Source organism: Bactrocera dorsalis, chromosome 6 (assembly GCF_023373825.1).
Source record: "Bactrocera dorsalis isolate Fly_Bdor chromosome 6, ASM2337382v1, whole genome shotgun sequence".
In the NCBI taxonomy this organism is placed as follows: domain Eukaryota; kingdom Metazoa; phylum Arthropoda; class Insecta; order Diptera; family Tephritidae; genus Bactrocera; species Bactrocera dorsalis.
Window position 1 is genome coordinate 37,646,811 of NC_064308.1, and position 12,518 is coordinate 37,659,328.

The following is a 12,518-nucleotide window of genomic DNA, read 5'->3' on the forward strand; positions in this document are numbered from 1 at the left end:
AACCAAGTTCAGTTCTTCCATTTTTGGCAACAAAAAGTTTGTTAGCATCGAACGATAGCGATCGCCATTCACCGTAACGTTGCGTCCAACAGCATCTTTGAAAAAATACGGTCCAATGATTCCACCAGCGTACAAACCACACCAAACAGTGCATTTTTCGGGATGCATGGGCAGTTCTTGAACGGCTTCTGGTTGCTCTTCACCCCAAATGCGGCAATTTTGCTTATTTACGTAGCCATTCAACCAGAAATGAGCCTCATCGCTGAACAAAATTTGTCGGAAAAAAATTTTCGAACCGAACACTGATTTGCAAGCGTTGCTCGTTAGTAAGTCTATTCATGATGAAATGTCAAAGCATACTGAGCATCTTTCTCTTTGACACCATGTCTGAAATCCCACGTGATCTGTCAAATACTAATGCATGAAAATCCTAACCTCAAAAAAATCACCCGTTATGTTATTTTAGCACTTAGTTGTGACACTTCCTAGGTTTTAGGTTAATGGCGCTTTGTGGTCGTGGCAATGGTCCGATTACGTCCATCTACGAGCTCATATTTGTGTGCTATTTATTTACATATATTACCCACAAATGTATTTGTATTTCGGAGGCAATGGAATTTTTCAAACGATACAATACTGTTATTTTTGCGAAATTTGATTAGCTACGACTAAGTTACGCGTATTTGATCAGTTATTGCAATTATGTCAAAAAGAAAATACGCAGTGGGGTTATTTTTGAAAATAAAAAGTAAGATATTGGATGAACGAGCTTTTGTTGGCTTATCTATAAGGAAATTGGTAGAAAAATATGAAGTTTCCAAATCAACAATCTCTAATATTAAAAATAAAAAGCAACATATTATAAAACAACGCTCATCTGAAACGCAAAAGAAAAACAGAAAACCAGTTGTAATTTGAAAAAAAAAATGAAGGGGTGAAAACGTTTTCTGAAAAATGCAGGTCTAAGAATATCCCTATCACTGGCCCAATAATTCAAGAAAAGGCCAAGCCAAGGCCCACTGAGCTATAAATAGAGAACTTTAAGGCAAGCAATTGGTGGTTACAATCTTTCCCCTTGAGACATAACTTTCAATCTAAAGCCTTAAGTGGTGAAGAAGTAAATGTAGCTGTCTCAGAATAGAGGGAAAACTATCAACACTTTTTAAAAATTATTTACCTACGGATCAGTTTAATGCCGATGAAATTGAACTGTTTTATCGTCAATTACCTACTCGAAGTTTCATTGCAAAATGCGCAGTTTGTAAAGGAGGCAAAATGGAAAAGAAAGAAAGATGTTGTTTTGGTGCAGCAGTACAGCAGAAAAGTTAATACCGTTGGTTAGAGGTAATGAAGCTGCAAGTTTTCCACTGAAATAAAATATTGTATTGACCAATAGGCTCACAATAAAAAGGCTTGGATGAGCAAAAGAGGAAGTAAAATAGAAAAATTATTTTGTACATTGGTAACGCCGCAAGCCACAATTTAATTAATGAAGACTCAAATGTGTTTGCAAAATTGCTGCCATCAAACCCAAAGGCAAACAGACCAAGGAATTATACAAAATGTAAAAATAAAATATAGGTAAAAAATAATGCTTTCTCTAATAACACATCTTGATGAATGCAACAATGCAAGTAAATTGTCGAAACGCATTTCTGTTTTGGATGCTATTCAGTGGTTGGTTTCTTCCTGACAATTAGACAATCTTGTGATAAGCAAATGTTTTCAACGTGCTGGATTTCTTTGCCATGATTTTCTGGAATGTCCACCGCAAGAAGATGTGAATTATGAATGTTTGATAAATCACAACTATCTTGAACAAATTCGAAATTAATTAGTACCGTCCAAAGGGTTATTCCCATGAAACTATTTTTAACAACGTGGTAGGGGAAGTAAAACACATCTCCCCAAGGAACTTCTTCAAGTGAAAGTGAAGATGATGGAACTGAAAACTTTAATCTTCCCACAGCAAAGGAGGATTTATCAAACATTAATGAAGTCATTATACTTGTATATGAGTATGTATCAGCACATCAATCAACTTCGCTGCCGGAGTTTTTAAAGTTAAAAGCGAAATTGGAACAAACTATAAGTTTTTCAAAATTAAACCAAACTGAAATAGTTAAATAATTTTTTAAAACATATGTCCGTCCGTCTGTCCGTGCAAACTGTAACTTGAGTAAAAATTGAGTTACTTCGATGAAACTTGGTATGTGAGTTTCTTAGTACAAAAAAAAAATTCGAGTTCGTAGGTGGGCATAATCGGACCACTGCCACGCCCACAAATCACCATTAACCGAAAACACATAAAGTAGTTACCATAACTAAGCACTAAATTAAGATATAAAGCTGTAACGCGGTAAAGAGGATCGCAGTAGCAAGAGGACCTTGTTAGCGTGGCCCCGCCCTCTAATAAGTTTAATGTATAAGTTAAAAAACTTTTTATAGTTTTTAATAAAAAAATATTTTATTGGAGCTATGCTCCTTTATTGAGTTTCACTTAAGAACTAACATTTACAATTAATTATACTTAACTCTAGACCTATGTTTGCCGCTGCAACGGGTACGGAGTTCGCTGACGCTGCGCTTCCCACAGGTTGGCACTTCGCTGACGTTGCGCTTCCCATAGGTTGCCACTACACGTGTCGCAGTCTCAGCGATTTAGTGGTATCATATTATTTTACTTTGTATCATATGATATTACTGCATCATATGATACTTTTGAATGTATGGGGTGCTAACTAGTCCCCCCTTGAAATTCAAACGTCCTCGTTTGAATCTTTAGTTGTATTAAAAATTTGGTTGAGTCCTTCTATTGCCGTCTGTGAGAGTTTGTTGGGTTCGTCTTCTTTTTGTTTGATTAGAAGTTTCTTCCCGAAAATTAGGGCGATGAATATTAAAAGGATGATTAGCGTGATGCTGGTTCCGTGCTTTACTCTGTTTGCTGCTTCTAACAGACTTACTTCTTTTGTATTGTTGAAGTTAAGCTGTTTCAGCATCTCCAGCGAGAGGAATTCTTCTATATTGTGTAGTGCGGATGACGGTTGAAGGATGGCTGGTAGTGGTTTACTTGCTGTTCTTTCTTCGTTATAGAACTTTTTTCCATTGATAACGATTGTTACGTTGGTATACAAAATTATGAAGGTCCCGTTTAAAAATGTAGGTTCGTTGTTTATTGAAATTTCTCCGTTGTATTTATTTAGAAATATTATTCCTGGTCCCATTTCCTCTATGGTTGGAATATGTTGGTTGTTGACCTCCGTGCAGTTTGGCAAACGACTTTTTAAAAGATTATTTATACAAGTATCATTACTTAAATCTATTACATTATTGCTTAAGCATATTTGTAAGGAATTGTATTTTTTACAATAATTTTCTATTCCATAAATTCCCTTTTCACAGTTTAGAATTGTATTGAAATTGATTTTATTGATTCTCCCGTTATTTTTTACTGCTCTAATATCTAAGGTTTTACAATTTTGGTTATCTACGGTTGGGAGGCTAACAATATAAATTATAATTTTGCCATTGGTTGCAATTTTTATTTCGGAGAATTCGAGTGCTTCGTCTAAATTAACATATGGAATATTGTCATTGTCTATTACTTTTTTCACAATATTTATTTCTTCATTTGATAAGATAAAAGAATTTATTATATTGGCTTTTGCCCAATGTATTGCGTATGCAATATTTAAAATTTCTTCCTTAATTATTTCTAATTTATATTTTAGCTGTAAAAATGCTTCAATTTCTAAACTCTTTTCGTTTTGCATGGTTTTAATTATATTATTCGTAATATTTGTTATCTCGCTAATTTTGCCTATTGTAAGTTTGTTAATTAATACCTGATTATTGTTATTTTGTAAAACATTATTTATCTTACTTGAAATTATTTCGTAGTCTTCATGGTCTGGACTTCCTGCAATCCATTTCCATGCGCTACCCAAGAAATTTATTGATCTTTTAATTTTTTGCTCTACTTTTAGATTGTTAAGTTGGGCTCTTATCTGTGTTATTAAGTGGGATATGAAGGGGTAATTAGGGTTTTTGCGGATAGTTTCAATTTTAATAGTCGCTTCTATGTGGTCTAGTGTGTCCGTATATTTTTCTATGTCAATTTCATGTATTATCCTAAATGTTCCTGTTTGTAGTCTAGCCGTTCCCTTTTCTATTGTTATTAATTGGGAGTTTGAGTAGTCGAGGATCTGTACTTCCGCCAGGCATAGCGGTAGTAATATTCTGGAAAAAATGTCAGTACATATTTAGTTACGTATTCTACCTTTGTGAATTATTTGTCCTTTTTCAGTTAACACGGTACTATTTCTATCTTCCTTAACTATTTCCTTACTGTAGGGTTTACTTAACTTAGTTCCTAATCTCCTATTTTTCTTAACAAATATTATTTGTCCTGGTAGATATGATTTTATTTCCTTCTTATTTTTGTTATGGTATTCGATATCCTTTCTTTGTTTCTCAGCTAATTTTTCTAAGTTGCTTTGTCTAGTTCTTTCTATGTCTTCGGGGGTAAATGTAACATTCCTATGAAAAAATAGGTCTACTGGTCTTTTAAGTGTAGTGGAATGAACTGAATGATTATACTCGGATACTGCTCTTTCTAAAAGTTCTTCAAAATTTCTGTGTCCACCGTTTTCTTTTATGCAGCGCATTATTTCAATTAATGTAGAGTGGAATCTTTCCACTTGTCCGTTAGCTTGGCTTTTGTATGGAGGAGTAGTGTAGACTTCTATTCCTAACTCGTCTTTCATCATAAATTTTAGAGAGGCTGAATTTAAAGATGGCTCATTGTCGATAACTATTAATTTTGGTACTCCGAAGAAAAATATAATATCTCTTAAAGGTTTCCTGACGTCTTCTATTGCTCCGCTATTTAGGCTTTTTGTTACTGCGTATTTTGTAAATTTGTCTAAAGCTGTCATTACTATTTTTCCCTCTGTTAAAAATATATCGATATGAACCGTGTGTCCTGGATATGTTGGTAATGGAGTTTCTGCAATTTTCGGTTGATTAGGATGCCTCTCGTACTTATTTTCTTTACAAACGGTGCAGTTGGCTATTATTCGTTTTATTTTATTTAACATACCGGGAAAATATTTTGTTTCGAGAATTTGTGTTTTATTTTCTGTGGCATTCCTATGTGCTCTTAAATGTTCTTTTAATATGACGTTCTCCTGCTCTTGTTCATCACTAACATCTTCAACTAGTTTTTGGGTATATCGGCTTTTAATTCTACTAAAATGAATAGGATAGATATTTTGCATCATACCCATTATCCTTTCTTCGGTATGAATTCCATTTATAACGGATGGGTTAAGGTATCGTTTCATGTATGAAATCAATGACTGTTCGTTATACTCTGGCTCTGTAATTATATGTCTATGCACTGTTGGAAAAATTATTTTAAATTGATATGAGGATATTTCGTCAATCTTGAAAAAAATTTGATTTTTGAAAACATTGATTGGAACTTCTGTACAAGGGATTAAATTATGGCTTGAGCTTTCATCGCTATGAATCGTAGGTGTGAGTGAATTTATTTGTATTGGTATCCTTGAAAGGGCGTCTGCGACTACATTTGTTTTACCAGGTTTGTAAGTTAGTTCATAGTTATATTCTTCTAAAATGGCTTTCCATCGCTTCATTTTACTATTAGTATTCTTATGGCTTAAGGCATAGGTAAGAGGTTGATGATCGGTGATAATTTTAACTTTTTTTGAACCGTAGAGGTAATTTCTAAGTGAATTAAGTGACCATATTATACCAAGCATTTCCTTCTCATTGGTGGCATAATGTTCTTCGGCTTTACTTAGAGTTCTCGATATGAAAGTAATTGGTCTACCGTCTTGGGATAGGACGGCACCTAATGCGAAATCTGAGGCATCAGTCGTTAGCTCAAAATCTTTATCGAAATTTGGATGCGCTAAAACTATATCTTTGGATACTAAAGTATTTTTTATTTTATTAAATGCTTCTAAAGCCTCGTTGTCTAATTTTATTTCTATCTTTTTCGAGTTCCGTTTGGAGACATGACCGGCTTCTCCTCTTAACAGTGCTGTTAATGGTTTAGCTACTTTTGCGTAATCCTGGATAAATCGTCGGTAATAACCTGACATACCTAGGAAGGATCTTAATTCTTTCAGAGTTTGTGGAACTGGAAATTTGGCTACTGCTTCTACTTTTTCAGGGTTGGTTTTTATCCCATTTGAACTGATTACATATCCTAAAAATTCTACCTCTTCTTTAGCAAATGTACATTTATCTAATTGGATTTTCATATTAGCATTTTCTAGGGTTTGAAATACTAATTCTATGTTTTTAAAATGTTCTTCTTCATTTTTGCCGAATATTATTACATCATCGATGTAAACGTAGCATCTTACTCCTATATGTTGACGAAGGATATCGTCTAGTGCTCTTTGGAATGTGGCCGGAGCTTTTTTTAAACCGAAAGGTAAGCGGAGGAATTCATATTTTCCGTTGTTTACGGAAAATGCTGTTTTTTCAATGTCTGACTCGCGAAGTGGAATCTGATGGAACCCACTTTTTAAATCAATAACAGTAAATAGTTTATTGTTTCCCAGATTTGCAAGGACTTCGTTAATTTCTGGTATGGGATATTTATCGGGAATCGTAACTGAATTGAGTTTACGATAATCTACGACCATTCGGAATCTTTTTCCGCCAGAGGCATCTGCCTTTTTGTTAACTATCCAAATTGGGGAGTTATACGGAGATTTCGATCTCCTTATTATTCCGTTATCTAAGAGTTCTTCAATTTGACGTTCGATTTCGTATTTTAATGCCATGGGATACGGGTATGGTTTGGAATAGACAGGGGTTTCGGTTGTTGTCCGGATTTCACCTTTAACGAGGGTGGTGTAGGTAAGTTTTTCATCAGGATCGGAAAAAAGGTTTGGACATTTATTGATAATATTATTAATTTTGTTTTGTTGTTGTAATGAGAGATGTGGAGTATTGATTGCCACATTATTCACCTCGTGAGATATTCGTTGCTTTAACGTTATATTTATACTTTGACAAATTGTCATCAAATTTTTGTCGGTATGAATAATTGCTTTTAATTCTTTAAGTGTGTCGTTGCCTATTATGCCGTGGAACGACCCTAGAGTTGGTAATATAAAAAATTTTATTTTCCCTACTGTTGGTCCGAAAATGTCGACGAAGGTATGGTGAGTAATTTCAATTGTTCCGGCAACTGATTTCACCGTAAAGGGCTTTTCGTTTAGAATTGGATTCCTAATTCTAGTGGATTGGATGTAATTTTTATTGGATCCGGTATCGATAAGAAAATCTATTGTGTCTCCGCGCCTTGTCCTAAATTCGTAATAAGGCAGCGAAGACGGCGCTAATCTAAAAAATTAATGGTATCAGGCTCATTTTTTCCTGCATTGTCGTAATTGCTATCGTAGATATTGTCATCGTATATCCCGTTGGGGTCTGATTCTACTGCGTTAGTAAAAAAATTTCGTTGTATTTTGCTTGGAGGGTGAGTTAGTTGTGCGGAAATCGGACGTTTCGGTGGTCGATTGTCCTGGAATGTATTGGGCCTATTCTGATAATTGATTTGTCTTGAACGTATTGATTGGTCTACTTCCATTGGGGTCGGTGGTTTAGGTGGTAAGTTCGGTCTGTTATTAAAGGAGGTATTTTCTCTGGTAATGTGAGGGTTGTTCGGGTAATTGTTGAATCTTGGCATGAATCCTTGGTTATTTTGCATATAGTGTTGGGGATATCGGTTTGATTGACGACCGAATGGATGTTGGTCGAAACTTCGTCTGGGGGAATGGGAATACGTTAATTCGGGGTAAAAAGGTCTGTTGTTATTGAAATTATTAAAGTTGTTATTGAAATTATTAAAATTGTTATTTCGGGGAGGTCGTGGTGGTGGTTGGATATTGGGTTTGTGTGTACTGTTCGCGTGGTTCATTCTATATGTCATGTTGTCAAGCTTTTGACATAGATGTAATGCTTGTGGCAAGGTCGTCGGTTCTCTCATGCTGAGAAGACGAGGTAAATCGCCATTCAGTCCTCTTATGAATGTGTCGAGAGCTTTGTCCCTATATGAGTTCGTCATAGCCCGTATGGACTCGTCGCTTAGCTCGAGGCATGAAATTTTGTCTAATATAACCCTAGAATGGTAAACATATTTTTTTGCTCTTTAATGGTAATCTTCGCCTGTGAGGCGACTTTTATAAAAAACCCAAATTTTACCCTTAGCAAAACAAAAATTTATTAAAACAAAAACAAAAACGTATATATTACATGCTTGGTAATAAAAATAAACAAAAAACAATTCATTTTTTAAATATCTTAAATATTTTATTGGCAACATTTATGGATCACATATTTTATTAGTAGTATGAATAGATCTTTTACAAAAAGAATATAAAAAATTAAAAAACAGTTTGAGATCAAAAAAAAAACTTCAGTGTCTTGTAGACCTTATATCTAATTAACATATTAAAAAATAATATAAATCTTAAAACTTAAAATAAATTCTGCAAGACAAAATAAAATTTGTGGGTTTTCCACCTACTATTTCACATCACAAATAGTAGGGTCAAACAGTTCAACAGTTGACAAGTGATTATTTTTTAACGCACCACTCATGATAAATATACCGATAAGAGCACGAAGCTCTTCTATTGTTACCTGTGATGTAGTGGTATTCTGAATTGTATACTTGGTAGCTGCTTGGTCAATATATTCATTAGTGCGTAAGAGTACTTCATCCCTCAATTCTGTAGTAAAAAACAGTTCAAAACACTTCAAGGGATCTACTATACCCTTGGCTCCTTCTTTTGGCCCTGGCATAATATGAACTATGTTTCTCGAAGGAGTTCTGTTCGATACTTTTGTTGTCGAAGACGGTTCGGAAGACCATATATATTTGTTCTTACCCCTCATAACCGATGCCGATGGCGTAATTATCCAGTTCTCACAAGCCAATTGTTCGCCATTTTGCGACATGTCTACAGCTTCATGAACATGAGTCGGTGCGGATTGTATATTGACATCAATTTGATTAGATACATCAATATACTGCATGTCATCGTCGAAATCATCGACGTAAGTGGGATCAGCCACACTATCATCTGAATCGATATCTACACCCAAATCGTCATCAAGTTCACTTCCATCAAGCGATATCTCCTCCAGCCATATGAGTAACTGCACATCAGGAGGAGCCATCTCTAAAAACTATAAAAATTACGCAAAAACTCAAAATTTTAGCAAAAAAAAACCAAACAAATGCGCAAACGAATATGTACAAAAAAAGTACCTTTATTGGTAAACTTCGCCTCAGAGGCGACACACGTATCTATATATAACCAACGCAACGCAGCAAATCAAAATACGTCTGTGCCCAAGCTCGTACAACACTCAACTGAGTTGGCACGAGCGCACGCCTTAATACGAGTGAACGATCAGGAAATATTGCAAAAAAAAAAAAATTCTTCGCCTCACAGGCGGTGTTTACCATTCTAGGGATAAGTGAAAGGTGTTGATAAACTTTTTGATAGAAGGTCGGAATGTCGTCGTAGCGTTGGACCAGAGTGGTCACCTGATATTCGAGGGTACCTATGTCCCTTTTGTCTGAATAATGCATCATGAGGCATTTTCTAATTTGGCTCCAATCAAGTGGAGTATTATATGACTCTAGTGCGGTGTCGGCATCACCAGTTACTTTATGCCTGATAGTATGAAGTATTGCAAAATATTTGGGGGTATTTTTGACTCCCTCGTAGGTTTCCTTGACAATATTTGAATCTTTTCGTAAAGTTTACGATAACTTAAGGCTTTTTTTTGTCGGATAATTAATTTCTTTCAATTCAAGTTCCGTATTCTTAATAATAAAATTCTTTATAATTTCTTTTTTTTTCTTTTCTGTGTCGAATAATTATTTTTTTTCAATTTAAATTCCGTATTCTTTATAATAAAATTCTTTATAATAGTATTAAAATATAATATTTTATAAATCTTACATTAGGTGTTCCCAGCTTTCCATGGGATGTTGTGCTGCGCTCCGGGGTTGTCCCTTTTCTTTAACAGTACTGAGGTCCCTCGGCGTTTAGAAATCCCACGTTGCGTTGTAGCCGCTCGTTAGCACAGTATTATAATTTTGCGTTTTCTTTTCCACTTTTAACGTAGCCTTACTTTTTTTCAGGCTTTTTTTTCCTGTTGTTTTTTGTTTTTTTCCACTGTCACTACCGTTCGCGTAGCCTTACTTTTTGATTTTCAGGCTTTTTTTTTTCTATTATTTTTTTCACTGTCACTACCGTTCGCGTTGCCTTACTTTTCGATTTTCAGGCAATTACTACTTTACGCTCGCTGGTCCCTGCTCGGGCGCCAGTTAAAAAACTTTTTATAGTTTTTAATAAAAAAATATTTTATTGGAGCTATGCTCCTTTATTGAGTTTCACTTAAGAACTAACATTTACAATTAATTATACTTAACTCTAGACCTATGTTTGCCGCTGCAACGGGTACGGAGTTCGCTGACGCTGCGCTTCCCACAGGTTGGCACTTCGCTAACGTTGCGCTTCCCATAGGTTGCCACTACACGTGTCGCAGTCTCAGCGATTTAGTGGTATCATATTATTTTACTTTGTATCATATGATATTACTGCATCATATGATACTTTTGAATGTATGGGGTGCTAACTTATATACATATATCCTAAACCACTTAAGCTACATCAACCAAATATTATGAGTACTGATCTTATAAAAACTTCTACCGACAGCGTGAAAATGGATGAAATCCATTCCCCGCTCACTCCCCGAAATTGGACTACAACACAACTTTGAATTCGCTCAGTTTCACAAATCAAAAAAAAAATTAAAATAACGGGATAAAACTTTGCGCGAATAATGCCTTTAGTGTATGCCAACTTATGACCAAAAAAAACTGTTCAAGTCCATAGGTACCCAATATTTATACCCCGGTACCTATAGTTGACTTTTGATCGCAAATATGGGTCAATGTGTAAGATATTTAATTGAAATTAAAGGATAATCCTTCTCTGTTAATGGTTTATCTGTATGTCAACAATTGGTTGAATCAATATTTCCCTGAGCCCCCATATACCTAATATAAAGATTTTCGAATTTCCGGGTGACTTTGTACCGCATATATCGGCTATATGTGAATTGTATCAATGAAAATGAAAGAGCACGTTTCACTGATAACATTGTGTCATCGTACCTAAAATTAATAAAATTGACGAAAACTTGACCTGGCCCCTATATAACTAATATCAGAATTTTCGAACATCCAGCTTATATTACTCTAGATGATTGGTTTTTTAGTTCGTAGCATGTTAATAGTATAAGGAATTGGGAAAAATAGATAATACAAATAGCGGGTTTCGCTTTTCTAATAAAGCTTACTATATGTGTTTGTCAGTATAGAAGTTATATATAAAATTGCTTGGATTTCAATCCTCTGGTTAACGTTTTGCATCTCAAAAGTATTTCCATGGGTATGATTCTTGCAAGTTGTAAGAGTATAAAATGTTCGGTTGCACCCTTAGCCCTTCCTTACTTGTTATGTATTTTTTTATTATTCATTGAATTCAATGTACGTTTTTACCCTATTTTTTAAATAAAGTCAATAAAATGAAAAAATAATAATTTCTTTATAACATGGACCTTGTACAAAAAGTGCTAAGCCGCAGGTGTCCAGCTTAGACAGATTTTACTGTATTGTACTTTGTAACAATAGGTTGCAAGAGTATGAAAACAAGTAATATAGTGCTAAGCTGGCATAAATCCTTATTAAAAAATGTTATACATGTTTGTTATACATCAATTATTCTATGAAATCGTTAATAAATTACCCTAAAATTTGATGTCTTCTAGACTTACTATGTTAAAGATCACAAACTTATATAAAGTTTCATCATTATAAATACATATATTAGTTCGCGTCAGCATGTCATATAACATGAAATTCGATAGAAGAAGCTAATTTTAATATTCATGTATTATAATAGTAATATGATGTTTTAACCAATATATAGACCAATTCCATTCTAACTCAACGCTAAACCACATAATTGAAAAAAAAAACTAGTCCACTTAGCTTCATTAAAATATCATATCTTTTCACCAACCTGAGCGGGAGATGTGATATTATTGAATTTTAAATAAAAATGTGTTTAACTATGGTAAACCGGGACCTTTCCAATTGAACTGTTACCTGTACATATAGCAACACTTCCACTGAACGTGATTGTGGCAATAATAAAAAACTTTGTTGGTTTATTGGCTAAAGTATATGTCCCATACGAAATCTACATACGAATTATAAAAGAAACTAACGGTCAACAGATCGGGACTTTACTATTTTGTGTTTCCTTTCCAATGGGTTTCATCCTACTATGTTTTTTTTATTTCAAAAGTTATCAATCTGCTTTTATCTCCTAAATAATGATTTCTATTATGTATGTATAAATGATCGGCATGCCGAGCTG

At 34.5% G+C, this 12,518-nt stretch overlaps 1 protein-coding gene across 1 annotated transcript; it reads right to left on the minus strand.

Moving 5' to 3' along the window:
* Positions 1–8,428: 8,428 nt before the first annotated feature.
* On the minus strand, positions 8,429–9,458 carry LOC125779472 (uncharacterized). The gene is made up of 2 exons (XM_049460831.1): positions 9,323–9,458; positions 8,429–9,240 (listed from the first exon to the last, which is right to left on the minus strand). The coding sequence occupies exon 2, from the start codon at positions 9,229–9,231 to the stop codon at positions 8,575–8,577; it is 657 nt and encodes a 218-aa protein (XP_049316788.1). The 5' UTR covers positions 9,232–9,240; positions 9,323–9,458; the 3' UTR covers positions 8,429–8,574.
* Between the last annotated feature and the right edge of the window lie 3,060 nt (positions 9,459–12,518).

What these genes read in the sequence shown, in the direction of transcription:
- LOC125779472 (XM_049460831.1), bottom strand. Translation starts at nt 9,231, where the DNA reads ATGGCTCCTCCTGATGTGCAGTTACTCATATGGCTGGAGGAGATATCG.